The sequence below is a fragment of the Apteryx rowi genome, unplaced genomic scaffold (assembly GCF_003343035.1).
Source record: "Apteryx rowi isolate R43461 unplaced genomic scaffold, aptRow1 scaffold_180, whole genome shotgun sequence".
Taxonomy (NCBI): Eukaryota; Metazoa; Chordata; class Aves; order Apterygiformes; family Apterygidae; genus Apteryx; species Apteryx rowi.
In genome coordinates this window covers 1,100,396-1,118,750 of record NW_020448086.1, presented here as the reverse complement: position 1 = coordinate 1,118,750, position 18,355 = coordinate 1,100,396, and the positions used below count along the sequence as shown (strand labels likewise).

The window sequence follows — 18,355 nt, the reverse complement described above, 5'->3', positions numbered from 1 at the left end:
ACTGTTTAGCCATGTTTTCAACTGCAAGTTAATTGCTTAGCCAGCTGCCCCCCCACACACACTCTATAACCATTTTGGGGGGGGGGGGGTCAATTTAAGAACTGACCTGCTTGTTCAGTCCTGCTGCCTCACTGAAGTCTGTTTTCCCAACACCTTCCCACTGTATGGCTGCAGCCACCAAATCAACAGGGGATCTGTAGCGAGAGCAAGGGAGGCTGACAGAAGGTGACCAGAACTGGTGGCCACCTTTCACAGGATAACCAGGGATGGAAACAGTCCCCAGGATGTGCGAAACCAGGTTTGGCCAMAAGGGCTTGACACCTTCCCCACAAGGGTTTCTAACTTGGATTCTTTGGTTCATCATTTGGAATTAGGCACCTACAATCTGTCTAATTTTACATTTTTCAAATCCTGTAGTGGACCTAGGCAAAAATCAGACTACAAAAGTGGCTGTTTCTTCACATGTGAACATTTATAGTTAGTAACTCCTGCTTTATAATCCTGCTCTGTATGTTCTTCAGGGCAGTGGCAATGACAATACATATTTGTACAGCCCAGCACACTAGGGCCTTGCACTGTACTGGGACTTTTGGTAGTAACCTTAGCCCAGAAAGCAAAATCTTTTCAAACTGATTTGTGTAGCACAAAGCTTATGGTAGAATTTTTTTTTTTGTTAGCTGTGGGTTAATGAAGGACCAACACCTAACATCATAGCGCGCACACCCACCCACACGCACACCCACACAAAAAGGTGGAAGAACCAATCTCAAAAAAAAAMCCCAAACTAAACAAACAAACAGAAAACTTCATTTAGCTCAGCTGATTCTCCAACAGTGTTTTGGGGTTTTTTTCTCCTCCCAAATACATTATAGAACTGTAAAAGCATCATAATTTGATGTCTTACAATATAAGTAAGAAAGCAGCAGATACTGGCTAGGGAGCTAGTAAACTTAGCAAGGAACAAGTGCATCCCTTTGCCAGAATCCTCCATTCATGCTTATCCTTTGGCCTTGTGAAAAAGTTACATTCCAGGGTGCAGCCAGCAAATTTCCCTTTGGGGGACGATGGTTGTTTCTCAGGAACAGCCTTTGCACATCATTATTTCATTTGCAAGTTAGCACCAGAGTTCTGGTTTTGTGATATGATGTACTTGGCATGAGAAACTGCATCAAGGCTCAGACCTAGATTTCAAGGGCCACAGAACAGCCCAGGTCAGGACTGGCATGTCAAGATCTGCTCTGGCTATTGGGGTTAAGCAGGGTTCATGGTTTTGTTACCATACTCAGTTTCTGCAGGTAACTGAGGTCACTTGCTACCCCTTGGCCACACCTGCCTCTCCATTGGCCTTTCTTGCATCTGTAAAGGCAGAATTTTGCCCTAAGAGGGAGCTGCAAACATGATTACAGACAAGCTGAGTACAGCTCTACCAAATAATGACATTCTCAGCTTCAGAACTTTATCCTATAGGATCAGAAGTTGTGTTTTTTACTTAGTTGTGCAATGAATAGTCTTACTTTCTCAGAAGAGTTTCCTGTGTTTGTTAGTTTCACAGTTAATCCTTCTTAAAAGCTGCATTCCAACATTGCTCAGCTCACCCACAAGAGAGAGCTTCAGAGAGACCACAGAGGTCAGGCTCACCTTGGGCAACCCATGGAAACAGTGAAAGCCACTTCTGCCAATAAAACAATCCATTTTAATAGCAGTTCTCTTGTCAGAGAGCTGTTTACTCTTTGCAGACAAGTGGTTGCATATGCAAGTACTTTGTTCATGGAACTTGCAGCTTAGATTAGCTATTAAACCCCAAGAGAAGCTGAGAAAACAAAATCTGAGTGGTAAACTCAAGCTGCAAAGGCTACAGTTGATACAGGCTCACTAGTTATGTAAGAAAATCCTACAGTGGAACATAAATCAGCATTTCACTCAAAGGGCCCCTCCCCCAGTAGTATCATCAGCAACAGCAGTGCAGACCTTAGGAGCGATACCTTTGTCCAGTGGTGCTGAATGTAGCGGGGTCACTGAGGGCCGACTTGTCTTGGCTCCCGGACATGCTGAAAGACCACCGCAGCACAGCCCAGGTCCTGCTCCTGAAGACGTCTCCTCCTAGTCCTTGTCTTTTATCAGCCAACCTTCTCTGCTGACACCTGTTGTGAAACAAATGGCTCATTTCAGTGTTCTTGCTCCTAACTAAGCATTTAGCCACAAATAACGGAGCGTCTTAAACCAACACCACTTACTTACATTCTCACTGGTATTAGAAAGGCATCTTCTGTTTCTTCCACACTGCAGTGTGAGCGTACAGACTGTTCAGTAGCTGAGATCTGACAGTCTCTTGCTACCGTCTCTCCCTTGGTCTTCAAGCTGATTTCATAAGCATGATCCTAAAAATACAGAGATGGTTCAGATGAATAGCCAGACCACATTTCTTTTGAATTCCATGAGAAGAGAGGATAACAGCCTGCCCTGAGAATCACATGATTCCTTGAAATGGAATTTCCCCAGAAATTGCATTTTTTAAATCTTCAAAATAGTCTTCTTTCTTTAAAAAACAAACTAAACCTCCCGTCCAGGAATTTCTAAGCACCCATTGTATGGGCTTTAAGATGTGCAGTAATATGGACTGGTACAGAGCATCAGGCAATGCTTACATAGTTTAAAGGAAGAATCTGGGAAACCAAATTAACTTAGAGAAATAGGGAAACTCATTTAAGAAACATTAGAACTCAGAAGCAAAGGCTGAAATTTTTGTAAACAGCAGATCGGTTTTAACAGTTACTAGACACCAGTCAAGTTTAATTAACTATGATGTTATAAGCTAGAACTGTATGACAAGATATGAGAAGTTATTTCACAACACTTTACGTCCTCAGGTGGGTTTGTATTCAAATGAAACAGGAGGGAACAGAACAAACGTGGTCTCAGGCAGTGACATTGCTTTAAAGGGCTCGGAAGTCTGATGTTAAGAGATGTTTTTGTACATATAAGCAGTGCTCGAGTAAAATCCTTTTAGAGAGCAACTGCAACTGCTAAGAAAATAAAAACCAACTGGAAGCCCATGTGTTGCCAAATGACGTGCTGAGCACTGGAAATGGCTGAATTTGTAAAACAATTACCTTTTGTTTAAAGGTTATATTTTTATTTGAAACAGATTTCTTATCCATCTTACCAGTAACACCTATTCAGAGAGAGGGGAAAAACCACACACTCTCTTTGGGCACTAATTTTTTTAAAATGAAAAGGAGCTTACTGTTCCTAAAGTCTTTCTTGTCCATTTTCATTCCTAGCCACAAACAAGTAGCAAAAATATGTTCTTCTGGATTACACTGTGCTTCTATAAATTCTGGCCTGAAATTACATACCCTAAACAAGTAGGAAGATTTTAAGGAATTTTGGGCGACATATCTATAACTTTGAAGAACTGAACCACATACAGTTTTTAAATGCTCCTTGGACACTTCCATACATCACTCACCTGGATGCATGTGAATGCATCCTCGCCTGGCAGAATCACATTGCTAGAGTTTGGTGTAAGTGCAGTCTCCTCCAGAGCCTCTTGCCAACCAGCAGAAGTCCTTGCTTCAGCCTACAAACAACCTTAAATTATTTTCACCTTTTTTTTCCCCCTACCCCTTTCTTCTCTCTGTCCTAGGCATTTTTTCTGGAAAAAAAGATTTCTTGAAGTAAAAACACCCTCCCTCCCAAATAATGCTCCAGATTCAGTCCATGCAGCCACATTCTCCCTTACAGTCCCAAGACTTGCGGCTTTGTGCGCTCCCATCAGTCTCTTCTCACGTGGAAATGAGCCCCTCTGCACCAAGGCCTCTGAGGAGGAAGCAGGCACCTCCCTCAAGGGCACTTCCCTGCCACCCCCCAGGTGCTCCAGCAGCTCCGCTGGGGAGCGCCCCGGCTCTGCCCCTGCTGCTTCCCGATCGATCCCCCTGCCAGGGTGCGGGTGCTGCCGGCCRCCGAGCACCCAGCCCCGTGGGTGCCCTCCGAGAGCAGCGCTGGGCGCGGGCTGCTCCCTGCGGTATCGGGGGGAAGACCTGGGCTTTAGTGAGAAGTAGCTGTCTGCTTTGGGGGTGTTATAAGCCTGAAGTTGACTGTCAAGATTCACTTGGCAGTTGTGTGCTCATCCTCACATCATGAGGAATAAAATATTCTCCTACCTGTAATTTCAAGTTTTCTTAAGGGATTGGGTCCTCTTTTGGGAGCACTTACACCTACCTCACACTTGAAGCCTGTCCTTGCAACAGTTACATGTCCGGCCTGCAAGATTCCGACCCAGACCAGTGGCTGCCACTGTAGCCTGCGCTACAGAGGTAATATTTTAGGATAAGGCCTGAGGGCATCTCAGATTCTTGTGCACTACAGCATCTCCCACCCCGTTTTCTCCCTTCTTACTCACCCAGAAGCAGCTCATGTCATTTCTAGATGGAGCCTCGTAGTATCGTTTAGAAAGGCTGGCACAGGCTCGCCAGAAGACCAGGATGACTTTTTCTGTGGTGTACAAGGAGAGAGAGGCAGGAAGGGATCTGCTGAGGGCCCGGGAGCCAGGTGGCCTCCCTTTATCCATCACGGCACTCGGCGCTGTGTTCAGGTGCTCCGCAGAGCGGCGTGGTCCCGCTGCCGCCTCTCGCCAAGGGACTACTCTGCCTCCTCTGCCAGGGAATGCCACTGCTTTCTCAGCTACCTTTTCTGGGACCAAGCAGGCACCTTGCAAGGGAGGAACAGAAGTTGCTGCCCATGCCCATGCCGTGCCCTCCGCACACCCTGGTCACCGCCACCGCCRCAGCGTTCGCTACACCCCAGCGCTCCGCAGGCTTTGGGGGAAGAAGGGGATGTCCTCATCGTGGCTCCCCACGCCAGAGCCGGCAGTGGGAGAGAGCTACCGCGGACACTGCTCCGCTCAGGGCACCAAACGCCAGTGCTGCGAATGCGCAGAGCAGCCGTCGAGAGGATGGGCAGCGACAAGCAGCTCGGTCCCACGCACCTGCTGCCTCCGGGGGCAGAGGTGCCATGCTCCGCTCCCAGAGGAGGCTCCAAGGGGGTTAAGAGTAAGAGACAGCTGTGATCATCTCACACGGGGCTAAGCTTCAACAGTGTCAACAACTGGTTGTGATGCTGAGAACAGCGCGCGAGCACAGCGCAGTTGCAAGAGTGTCTTTGCTCCTGGCCCCACGTCCTGCACAATGGGGATGTTTGCTTTGCAAACAGCAGGTGCACTTTGCTAGGGAAGGGCATTGCAGGAGCCCTGTATGTATCTCTTTATAAACACTAGGAATGTGCTTTCTGAAAGACAATATTTAGATTGATTAGGCAAATAATAAACAATGTTATTAGCCTCCCTTCTGCAGCAGTCTCAGAGCACTGTGCATGTGGTGTCTTTCCAGGTGCCTGGCTGCCAATGAGGCAGAGCTGGTGATTATCATTTTACCTGCCTTTGGCAGAAAATAAAAACATCTGTTAAACCTTGACAGTGGGACTCCCCAGCACTTAAGCCAAGATGATTAATATATAAATAAAAAAATTTGAAAATTATATTTAAGGCAGCAGAAAGCAATGATAGATTTTCAAATTTGCTGAGACTTAAGTCACCAATACTTTGAGAGCCATGGGATTTTTCATGGCCATAGCCAGTTAGGACCTCTGTTTCTCAGAGGTTTCTCACCTTAAGTCAGAGAGAAACCTTGCTGGGAAAGGGCATCCCTTCAGCGGGGCTCAAGAGACGAGCAGCTGCAGCTCTGTGTGCTGACCAACAGAGCTGCTATACCCGCTGCCATGCTCAGGTCTTCTGATCACCACTGTTAACTCTATTGCTGTTCAACCACAACACTGCGTTAAGTTTTTGAACACTTTGACTATTAATGTGAAAAAATAACATGGGCAGATACGCCATTCTGTGGCATTTATAAATAGATGAAGATATTTCTTTTGGGGAGAAACAGCTTCTAAAATGATCAGTTCCCCTAGAAGTTAGGATGCACTATTATTGATATCTATAATGGAGGATGCGCTATTATTGACTAACAATGAGTAGCCAGTGGGCTCAGCTAGACAGCGGCAAAGGGGAAGGACATCTGCAAGTCTTACCTCCTAGAGCAGCAACGGAGCCCTAAGCAGCCAAAGGAAACAGCTTGAAAAGAGAGAAGGGCATTTCCTGTGGGTGATATGGCCGGAGGGGCCCAGGGAACCAGGAAAATTTAGACCAAGTACTTGGAAATATTTCCCAGATCTCAGATTAATCTGCAAAACAGTCTCAGGAGGGAAGTGTTCAAAACCCCTTTTAGTAAGGACAGAACAAAAAGTCTTGCGTTCTGCAACCAAAAGAATAAGCCTGTGCTGAATTACTGGAGCAAGATGAAAAACATTTGCTGTTTTCTGGGATTCATCTCTCTCTGCCCTCTTCGTATCCACCAGAGCCAGCTCACAGTCTCTGCAGTGCTCCTCTTTGAACTGGTTTGGCTCAGTGGGTGGATGGGCATTCAGTTAGAGGTGGTCATTTTGGAGGGAGGAGGGTTTGGAGAATCTGTATTCCACAGGCGGTTGCTGACAATAGATCCCAGCTGGCCGTAGCACTCCCACTAGGATGTGAAGCACGGCAAAGGCTTAAATGAATGATGTTTCTGAGCACCCTTGTCAGCAGGTAAGCACAAGCACCCTGGCGTGCATGGTGGCACCAAAATATATGAAAACATAGTCGTTATTGTGCCATCTCATAGGAAAGAGCTGGGTTCATTGCAGTTTTTAGCAACAGATGTGGATTAAGCCCTCCAAAAATTTGTATCCATTTGAGGTGGTAGAACACCATAGAAAGGAACCTAAAGCCAACCAAAGACACAACTGAAAAGCAAAGCGGACTTTAATAAACTAAACTTTGCCTATCGCACCACTTCTCTACTGGCTTTGGCTAGGCCAAAAACCATGTCTGATCCCCTGCTGCTGAAGGAGCTGTTGTCCTTTGACCAGTAATAAAATCGGATATTAAAGTGGAGCTATAACAGAGGCTGCTGCTCTGGGCATAGACTGAGAGGAACCAAAGTCAGGAAAGATCAGTACTATCATCTCCTGCTCCAACCTGCCACAATGTGCCAGCCACAGACCATCACCACGAGTTCCCACGCAAGTGTCACGCTTCTGGGGGAGTTGGAGCATATTTTGAGAAGCGATTCAAATCTCAGTTGAGAGTGGTAGATCATATACGTACCACTACTAAAACTCGTCCAGTGATCTTTTCCTCCCCATTATGGTCTTTGCAATACTGCGTAAAAGGGCATTTTTTCAGGGGTACACTACTTACCTGACTGTTGACTACACATTCGCCAGTGGTTTTGCTGTCAGTTATCCATGCTATCAAGAAAGCTGCATCCCTTAAAAGGCTTCCAGCTGAATTCAAGCTCCAGGCCTGGTACTTTTTCTCTGCAGGATAACTTTTATGATCAGATCTCACTGGAACAAGAAGGTTTTAAAACTAGGAAAAAATGAATGAGGAAATCAGTGATACCAATTATATGCCAAATGAAGATAAGCCCCTCTGTCTCATTAGCACTGTTTAATTCTGCTTGGATTTAGATTCTAAATATAGTTCATAAGAATTCACAAGGGCAAGTGTTTGCTTCCACTGTTGTAATCCTCTCCATACCTAATACTTCTCTCTCCTATAAGGTCAACAGTTTTAAGGACCTATCTGCTTGAATCATAAAAAAAATAAATAAGATGCTGACACTCCACTCCCTGCTTAGAAGTGAAAAGTGTTGGTTAAGCAATGGCTTATATTTTGGTATTTGCATTGCAATGAGAGTCCAGAGGCCTCAGCTGAATTCTCAGCTTTCTGTGCTGGGTCTGTATGAATGTGTGGAGAGGAGCCCCTGCCCTCGAGTCCTGCACTCCTAACAAGGCAAAAGCAGTATATTTTCAATATGCATGTGTGTGTGTGTGTGCACACGTGCATGTGTGGGTGTATACACACACACATATAGCTTTAAATACAAAGCACCAAGAGACAATGAGATTTGCCTCAGCTTTTGCAGGAATTTGAGTCATATCTTCCCACTCTCAGTCCAGCACTTGATCCAATCCATCCCCTTTGGGATTAACTTTAACCTCTTTACCAGTTTCTCTCTACAAGCCTGGCAACAAATATCATTTCTAAGTATTATTTGCCCCTGACCAGTTACTAGTAGATTGCTGCAGGATTCCAAAAAGCCACAGTAAGTCTGGATCTTCCACCAAAGGGGTTCAGCTGAGAAAGAGAGGAAACCCAGTCCTTCATTCTCCGGAAAAAGTGCCCCCAGAGCCAGTTCCCTGCTCTCCTTGAGGAAGCTTACTCTTAGACCAGGTGTGTTGTACCTGTTCAACACATCAATGAAGTAACTCCAGCTCGAGGAAAAGAGGTTTAAACAAGCATTTTTGCAGCAGCCAATGCTAAAAGGATAGAACGTGGCAGGACAGTGAGGAGGGGAGAAGCAAACACCCTTTTCCTTCTTCAAGCCTGGTTAGAACTTCACAGCTCCAAGAAGCCCCATCCAAAGAGACAAAGCATTTCCAGCAAACATGCTGACCCTAGCATGGCATCGGTCTTTGCTAGTCCTTTATCAGTGGTTTCATATGACTCAGAAATATTATTAATTAGTGTAAGCACATATAAAGATTATTGATTGAGCGAGAATTTTACTGCCCTCAAAACTGCAAGTTTATTGCACTTATGAAAGCATTTTACATTTGCATCCTGGATTGGTATGTATCTGCCGAGAGCGGTTATAATTGCTTAGTCACAGTGCGCAAAGGCATTTGATGCTCAGTATAGGCTCAGCTTTGGATATCCAAAGGAAAGTGAACATAGATGCATTACTAGAGATGAGCTTTGGATGCTTGAATTCATGCAGGAGCTACAGGAATAATCACTCACTTGTCCGTAGGACGTGGGTTAATGAGAACACCATGTTCTTCCTACATTCATTTAGTTAGGGAGCATTTTAAAAAAAGAGGGCGGGTTTTTGCAGCTCCTACTCTCTAGAGATAATTGTCACAAATAGCTCTGAACACTTACATGCTTGTAGTGCCCAGATCACTGTGGTGGCTGTTGTGATCTTTGTTGCTTCTTGGAAATTTTGGTTCTTTGTAATTCTTCAGCGTATAGCACAGACCAGCATGGGCTGTGTGCTAGTTCTCTCTCATATGCTAAAAGGGTTGTCTTGGTCAAGTATGTGTGTGGCAGCACAAAGGAAACACTAAAATCCCCTACCATGTAGGGCAACTGCAGGACACGGGGGCTGTTTCTCCTGCCTCTCCTACAAGTGGCTTCCCCTGCTATTTCAGAACATCTCTGCTATTTGCTGTCTGTCAGGTGGGAGATAATCTCTCCCCACCCCCTAGCACTCCTCTTAACACAACTGATTTTGCTCAATGAACGAAGCTATAACGCTTCCGGCAAGCGTAGGATTAATAGCAGTCGTGCGGAGGAACCCTCTTTGTTCCAGGCCCTGGCTGAAAAGTTTCTCCGTCAAGCAGAGCAGAGACCTACAGACAACCCTAACAGCACACTCCAATCTCTGGCAGTTTAGAGGGATGCAATGCAAACATGAAAGAACATAACTGCTGGATACAAATCGTTTCTTTAATGAGAACATACCCTTGGGGTTCAGGACAAACAAATTCCAGTTGCTTTAATGCATTGTGTCTGAAATTCCCCCTGTAGTTTCAGCTGGATACAACACACTCTTGGATCATGACTGGAGAGGGAAGTTATTTGTGCAACTGCGGATGGAAGGGAAGGGGCCACAGGAGAAGACGTCTGTCAAGATGTCCACACAATGAAAACATTGGAGAATACTGGCCTTGCGGCTGGGCACGCAGAGGAGATGTCTTCCCAGATGGCAAGCTCCCAGCCTCCACCCCGGTCCATGATTGCCGAGGGTGTCTGAGTTCACGCTCACCCCTGGCCCTGCACCCAAGCTGCCATCCAGCGTGGCTCAGGTGGGACCTGGGGGCAGCCCGGGGGCCGCCTGGCCTCACTGCTCTGCGCCTCCCGAAACCCCCTCCAATGCACCCCACTGCGGACAAGGCAACAGACTGCACACACGTGAGCAAAGCTCTGTCCCAGAGCAAGCTTTAGCACCTGGTGAGGCGCTGACACCCCTTGGGACTTGCACCTTAGCCAGCTGACCTCCCCGCTTCGAAGCCAGGCCGCGAGGGGCGCTTCTGCCGGGGGCATTCAGAGCCCAAAGCCCAGCTCCGAGCCCACGCCAGCCCCAGCAAAGCCCTTAGTCCTCAGGGGCTCTAGCGGGAGCCCAGCCGGCTGGCGGGACAGCCCGAGCGGAAAGCAAAGCCCTGCCCTGCGGCAGGCTGCTGCCGGCAGGGTCTGTCCCTGTCTCCCTGTGTCCCCGGGGGCAGGTGCCCGCTCCCGGCGCTGGTGCCCGCAGCCAGGTGGCTGCGCAGGGCGTTGGATCGACTCGCTTCCCGGCCGAGGAGCGACCTGCTGGACTCGCAGCCGGAGCTCGGGCTGGCCTGCCCCGGCAGGCGGCTGGGCACCACCGGGCCCCGGGCAGGCGCAGGGCTCAGCGGCGAGGCCGAGACTGCCTTGCGCTGGCTGCAAAACCCACGTCTTCAGCTGGGAGTCTGGAACTGAGCAGTCTTCCAGCCTGGACAGAGGCACAAGAGCATCGGAGCTCTCACACCACGGTCCAGTAGCTGTAACGGAGTATCTTACCTTCAAATGCACAGATGAGAGCAGAACAATATTTTTAACTATTGAGATGGAAACTACTGATGTACAGTCACAAAATAATGGAATTAACTTATGTGAAGCACTCGGATAATAGTCACATTAAGTATTTGCCTTGGGTCAAAAATACAACAAAATTTTTAACAATAAAAAGATGTTTAATTGCCTTAAAATGCAACAGCCATGCTATTAAGATTACTAATTATTACGTTGTAATATTTAAGACAAAAATTCTCTTGCATATCACATACTGTAGTTGCTATCACTATTTCTTTCACCATATTACAAATTATTTTACAACTACCTCCTACCACTAATTCACTTTTATCACTGCAATGTCCTATGAATAGCATGCTAGAGATTGTAAGCAGTGACCATCACAAGGAAATGAGTGACTTGAAAATGATAAATGTGATATTTTAAAAGGCTTCTGAGTTGTGATAATGCTATTTCAAATGACAAGATGGCAGTAATAAAAATAAAGTCCAGAGTAGAAAATAGCTGAATTACGATTTTTCTCGTCTTTTTGAATTACAAATATATTGTGTGAATCTTGCTTCAAACTTTTAGGTATCAATGAATATGTTTTATAGAATTATTGCTCTGGTATCTGAGCACCTAAAAGTCTGAAGTTTCTCAATAACAGGCTAAGGCTTAACAAAAAATTGGGACACAAAAACTCAGAATTAAGTGCAAAGTTCTTTTAAGGATCTTTTTACTAAACACTACAACTCAATACTACTCTGAACACCAAGCAGAAGTTAAGCTTCAGGAGTGAAGCTTTGATTCTTATTTAAAGATTCTTGCTCCAAATCAGAGGATTATATAAGCCAAGTTTTTCCTCACCTTTTGTTATACAATTTTCCTCCATGCTTTCCATAAGCTATAAAATAAATAATTTTCTGTTAGTATTTGTTGAATCACTAGGTAGCCAAGCACAGAGGAATACTAGAAGATACTGATCCCCCATGTCAGCTACCAGGAAAATTAGAGTGTCATTAGCATTTAAATCCGCTGCCTGGAGGGGATGAGGAAGCCATGCTCCAGCATCCAAGGGAAGTAGCAGTCCTGACTGCTCCGTCACAAAATCCACTGCTTTGATATTCCCATGCCCAAGCTCTCCTGTGTCACGCCCAATAACCCTAAAAGTGTGAAGTGCAGACAGGTAAACTAATAGCAGGCTTTTAGCAGCCTGAATATCGCAACTTGCTTTGCCATCTAGCGGGCGCTGGGAAAACGCACGCTTCCTCCTCCACCTGGACTCATGTCAAACACATTTGATGCAGATCTCCAGCGGAGACTGAACTGTGTTTTGGTGTGCTTCCTAGTCTGCCCAGATCTGGGGCCGAGGTTTGGTATGGCCGATGCTGATTTATGAGCAGCAAAGTGATGCTCACGAAGTCGGGATGGCTCGGGCACCGCTACTTTTCCCCTAGTGCCCTGAGCTTGCCTTGTGTATGTCTGATATGAAACACAATGTAAAACTTTGCCGTTAGCTAATGTAGCAATTCACCTGCTATCCACCCAGTGCATGGTGGCCGAGTCTGAAGGTGTCCTGGACATTCAGGTGAGCACAGCTGAAGTGTTTCAGTTGCAGCACCCACCTGGAGCCTTGCCTAGCTGACTCCTGGTTGCTTTTCTCCAATTTCAAGCAGGAATGGCTCATCTTGGCTTTTCTCCATGATCTCTGTGCCCGTTCTGTATTGCTCCCTAGCACAAAACTAGCAAAATCCCTTGCAACCTGAGTAATCATTTGCAAAACCCAAAAGGGAGAAGAACGTTATGACCTGACTCACTGTACAAAAAAACAGAAGCCTCCACATTGCTGCCTGATCCTAACAGAGCACATCAAAGCACACCCCAAAACAGAAAAGCTGTAACAACATAATTGAGCTGAATTCCTCACAGTGGTCTCTGAGATAAAGAGGAAAAAAACCCTCTATCTTTATAGTTGGCACCATTAGGAACACACAGGTTTTGTATAACATGATACCTATATATGAAGGCTTAAGGAATTGCATGACTATAAGCAGAAAAGGATGAGCTTCATAAAACCTTAGAAATTTTGATAGATAGTAAAAGATATGAATGGAATAATTCTTCTATTTAATCTGTTTGGGTTTTGTTAATTAGGTGACAGGACAATAACCTTTATGACATGCTGGTGTGTTAGACTGGGATGTGGTTACGCTCAGTGACAAAACTGTCCTGACATCTGACAGCTCTAAGACGACAACTTTTGAGATGAGACTCAGCATCCGATATATCCTCATGTCACTCTATAACAACATGAGGATTTAATACTGCTGTGATGTAAATGTACGTGAACCAACATTTGTCCAATAGATTAAGATGCTCTGAATTCACTGTGGCCAAGTGCTCACGTGCAGTTTGCCAATAGATATGTTACTTAGCTGGTTTTGATAAAAGGGCAGGCAGGGGAGGTTCTTCAGCGCTCAAATCAGTGGTGAGAGCTCCAACACTTGCCAGCCAGAGAAGAGTCATTTGTGCACTTGCTTGTTAGGGTGCCTGTTTTAGTCGTAAAGGAGGCCTTCCGTCGTGCAAACGTTGGCTGTTTAGAGGGACAAACCCGATCTGTAAATGAGAATGAAAGAAGCTGCACCTGCTCTCTAAGGCAGCCCCAGGTATGCAACCATTCGGCAGGTCCTGTTCCTCTACCATGCTCGGCCCACGGGCAGAGGCGGTAGATTCGGGAGCATGGGGAACACGCGTTCGCTGTGTTGCTCAGAACGCTTTTTCTCTGAATCCTTTAAGTCCTTGCTAGTCCCATTGTTTTAGTAGTAACCGCTATTCTACCAGTGATGGCAAGCAAAGAGCAACTGAGTCTGCTCACACACGCACAGAGCAGCGCAGTTCTGAGTGCTGCGTCCTGCACAGCCCTCATTATTGCTAACAGGGAGTCAGCCCCCTTTTCCAGGTTTCCTTCCAGGCTTCAAAGTCAAGTGGATGTCCCAACAAGTTAAGACACCAGAGAGCATCTCTCCTGTCTTTGCCCTGCATTCATGCCATTGAGAACTCTTTTCTGGAAACACTACTGCGATATGAATAGAAAAGATCTGTTGCAAAATATATCCCTCTGTACTCAAATAGTATTTCTCAAGGCCTTGCATGCATCTTCCCTCTATTATGTTGATTCTTATGGAAAAAAAAATCGCTTTGCTATCCATCCACTTGCTAATCATTGTAGATTTCAGGAATGCAACCTTGATAGCAGAACATGGCTGTACAGCGGTGTGGTGGAACACTCCGGGACACAGCACCGCACCAGCCATCCTAGAAGTCACCAGACTGATGCTTGAGAGCTGGAAGGGGCAACTGAACCTCTTGATATGCCTGAAACCTTATGCACTGGGGTCTAGCATGGCCTACACTGTCTCTTACTTGAGTCCAGACTAGGCGTAGAGGCCCAATTGTAGCACAGCTGTCAACTGTGGAAAATCGGATACTTGCCTTGCTGGCACAGAGAGGCAAGAGGCCCATGCACTGCCCAGAGGGAGGGAAGAGGGCACAGGGCTGGCTACTGGCATCATTCAGAGGGTGGCTCAGAGGCGGCAGCCTGCCCAGCCACATAGGGAAGGAAAGCCACGAGGAGGGGGTAGATACGACTTCAGTGTACAGGCTCCATAACTAAGGAAACGAGACTCTGCTTCTCGTTACACATATGTGCAGTAGCAGAGGACATGAGACAGCAATGTTATAGCTTCCTTCAAACTAAGGACTTCCAACACGCTTGTAATTTAACTGAACAAACAGTGAAGGGTGATATGGTTTAGGGAGACGGCGGAAAGGCTGCAGTGCATTGAAAAAGAAGAAAGGTACCCCAGTCTTCACTCATATACAGAAAAAAAGTTACTGTAACTACTGTGTGATAAAGCAGCTGAGATTCTGGAATATGGACCTGAGGAAAAGTTACAGCTGCATTTGGTCAGCAGCTATGCACCCATAAAAACATGACCAGAGGATGCTTGGGAAACTGGTGGAGGCATTTAGCTCTGATTAACTAAGTAGTGACTCTGTTGAATACCAACACAGTAACAGCTACTGCCCACGTAATTGGTCAGAAAACCCTGCAAAGATGCCTAGTCAAAGGTCTGTCCAATGGCTCTAACCTAGGAGACACCGCTTCCTGCGTGCTGGCACACGTGGGAGCGCTGCCTCCTCCTCAGCCCAGCCAGATCCTCCAACAGCCGCCCCACTGGGGAAGCACTGGGCTCCCGTCTGGTGAGAGGCGCCCACACACATCCCTGAGGCTGCAGTGAGACCTGCTCGAGCTCCCACAGCTCGCAGGAGCCGCATGGCCCAGGCAACCCGGCCTGTCGCATAGCTCTGCTGCTGCTGCGGTAGGTATTGCCACACCACCGACCTCCCGGCCCCAGCCTCACTTCACGGCCTCACTTCCCTGCACACTGGGGAGCTTGCAGAAGCGGTGCTGCTGCATGAGCGGAGATGTTTTGCCACTGCTGCTTTTTAGCTGCCTGGTGCATCACTCCACAAGCCCCAGCCATGCACCAAAATCATAGCACGTGCTGATGCACGGGGCAGCCAAACATCAGCTCACACCACCGACTCATCATCAGGCTGTACCGGCAGGGAGGAAACCCAAAGCACGGCTTGGGACATCCGCAACTTGATGAGAGGGCTGGGGTAGGGGGAAAAGGCTGCCACAATGCACAAAATTACCAGAGGATATCAAAGAGTAGGCTGTCCAAAACTACTCCAGATGAAGGAGCAGAAGATTTATCATATGAGAAAAAAATAAAAATAAAAAAAATCATATGAACCATCCTCCACAACAAACTTTTCTCAGGTTTCTGTTTTTCATATCTTGGCTTTATTTTTTTAATCCATTAACTCATTTGCATATTTAAGGCAAAAATACATAAGAGACTCTCATCCTCTACAAGCCACGGCTCCAGTTATTCCATTGCAGTGAAAGTGTGCAGATAATACACAAATTCAGGCAAAAAGGCATTTGGGCAACAGGAGACACACTACCAGAGCATCCCCAAGAGCACCACAATCTGAAATACCGTCTTTCAATTTATTATATACAAACCGTGAGCTTGTATAAAGTTCTCAGCACTTTTATCCCCTCACCTAGATTCATCAAAAGAAAAAAAAAGAAAAAAAAAACCCTATGCTTGTCCATAAAGTAGATGCATTTAATGTAATTTATATATAATTTAATATAGTATACTGCATTTCAAAGAGCCCCTTAACTTTTTAAAACTGTCATATTTTTCTCTCAGGGAACAATATTTAAATAAGGAAGAGTCTAGTTTGAGAATGTGTAAAGAATCTTTTTCTTTCTATCCTGAACTATAAATTTTTCAGAATTCCAACATCAAAAAAAAGGACTAGGACATTGATTCAGCAAGGTGCTGACAGGCACCTCTAAGCGTTGTAGTGTGCGTACGCCCGTTTGAGCTACTGACACCTGCAGATCTTACCGCGGTTATGGACGCTGCCAAGGACCTCGCTTCCAGCGCCAGGGAAAGGAGCGATTACGAAACCCCTTTGTCTATCAGCCCGAAAACAGCAGGAAGCCTCAACCCCAGGCCACGTGCAAAGCTCACCAGAACCCAGAGCAGAAGGTTTCCCATGATTAACAGCAAACCCAAGGGTGATGTCCAGGGACTGCTTATACTTTTTACGCTGAAAGCACAGAAAGCACACTGAAAGCCGAAGCACCGAAAGAGCGCCGGGCTGGGGCTGAGAACGAGGGATCCTGGCCCAGGAACCGCTTGTTTCGCCAGGTGCGGAGGCGCGCTCTGCCGAACGCCACGGCACAGCTCAGCACGAGGGCAAGAAAGCACCTCGTTTTTCCAGCCGACCTGCTTGCCTGAAGGTAGCACGTCCTCCGAGGAAATAGCAAATGTAGTTTTGATCTCCATCACTTTTTTAATACAGAAAGTCCTTGTGTGTGTTTTAATGATGAACACAAGAGGATACCCACAAATTTGCACAAGTGGACTCTGAAATTTAAACATCACATTATTTCTTAATGATACCTGATTAGCTCTAGAGGCACTAGACAAAATGAGGTTTCTAGGGAAGATGCTTTTCCTTGATCTATCCTCAGGATTTTCCTGGTTCAGGAAGCATAGCACAGCAAAAGGCTCACAGCATGACGTTATATTACTTACAAGCAGAACACGATAGAAAAAATTAATTTGCTCAGCAGCAAGAGTTTTCCTGACATTCTTTTACAAGTTGAATGTCTGAAATAAATAATGCAAGAACCTCACTTGTTCAGAAGATAATAATCTTAACTCCAAAGGACATGCAAGAAATCTTCATTAAATTAAACTGAAATAAGGAGGTTACACAGAAAACAAGGTTCACATTCTACACAGACTCCAGGTCTTTTAACTCCACAGAAATGCAGAACAAGATGATTTACTCACACAGATATAACAGATTTGTGCGGACAGAAAAACTGCACCATCAGAAGTTACTCCAAGGACCCCAGATATTAAAACTAAGGAAGTTTTAAGCCACTCTTCAGTAAGCAAGACTGACCTCAAAATTAACACTCAGTTACAACTTTCATGATCACCCCCCAAACAAAAGGTTCATTTGGGGTCATTTCTCTCACTTAGCCACAACCAGGGAAGCAATGCAACTTGCTTCAGAATTAGAATACCTTTGAGTTGGAAAAAAAGAGCTAAAAATCCAGCTCCGTGGGGCATCTTCCTCTTGATGCACCATGGTCACTTCACCGATAGCACAGGACAAATATCAGGCAATGAATTTGCTCGAGGTTCAAACTTTCTTTCTTTTTTTTTTTTTTTAAATAGGCTGAACCCAGTTATGGAGTAATTCTGTTTTCAGACCCTCAAAGGTCATTTAGAGGCACATACTACACAAACACCTGATTTCAGATGACAGGCTTTGTTTCAACCCCCCTCTCTTTTTGTCTATATTATTTAAACGCTCATTCTATTAAACAGCAGGAAACAAGTTATGTGCCGCTTCTAACGGCACCTTCTGTTACCAGATTTTGGCATTGAATTCTGACATATTAACTACAAGACAACAAAACCAAGAAGGAAAACTGCCGCTCTGCTTACATACTAACAGTACGGCAGGGAGCCGCTCTCCACGCCGCAGCGCATAAGACAGGAAATAACAGCCTGAATACGCAGCAAAAAGGATTTAGGGTGTACGTTAGGAAAAACTGCAATGTACTGCTGGGGAAAACATGCAGCCACCGCTGTCGGAGGTCTTTAAGAGTAAGGTGGACAGTATAACAAGGACATATACAAACTTGAGCCAACCTTGGGCACTGGAAGAGATGTGGCAGTTTTCGGGGACTTTGTCACGCGCCGCCGAGGAGCAGCGGCAGGCGCGCAGGGGCGGCTCCCGCTGCCGGGGCTCCCTCTGCCTTGTTTGACTCATCGCACGCAAACCTGCTGCGTCCCTCAGCATCCCTTGGAAAGCGCTGGCAGCCTTGCCGACCAGGACCGTGTCTCACCTCTCCGGGGAAGGCGATGGGGCCGGGACACGAGGGACGAGGGGCGGCACGGGCCAGGGCCCACGAAGCGCGGCCGCCCAGTGAGCAGGCGGAGCGGGGCAGGCGGCCAGGTCTGCGACCGCGACGAGTCGAAAAACCTA

At 46.3% G+C, this 18,355-nt stretch overlaps 1 protein-coding gene across 4 annotated transcripts in view; it reads right to left on the bottom strand.

Moving 5' to 3' along the window:
- Positions 1-18,355, bottom strand: part of LOC112963913 — a 25,597-nt gene extending 7,242 nt beyond the window's left edge. The window contains exons 1-7 of one of the 4 annotated variants that reach the window (XM_026061395.1): positions 18,216-18,355; positions 7,295-7,465; positions 4,403-4,710; positions 3,470-3,580; positions 2,239-2,378; positions 1,983-2,141; positions 107-194 (exon numbers count right to left, since the gene is read on the bottom strand). In XM_026061395.1, coding sequence (XP_025917180.1) covers positions 107-194; positions 1,983-2,141; positions 2,239-2,378; positions 3,470-3,580; positions 4,403-4,710; positions 7,295-7,313 — 825 coding nt within the window. In that variant the 5' untranslated portion in view covers positions 7,314-7,465; positions 18,216-18,355. Of the gene's footprint in view, positions 1-106; positions 195-1,968; positions 2,142-2,238; positions 2,379-3,469; positions 3,581-4,402; positions 4,711-7,294; positions 7,479-16,188; positions 16,444-18,215 lie in introns of those variants that run through there. The other 3 variants (XM_026061396.1, XM_026061393.1, XM_026061394.1) reach the window with 3 other exon arrangements.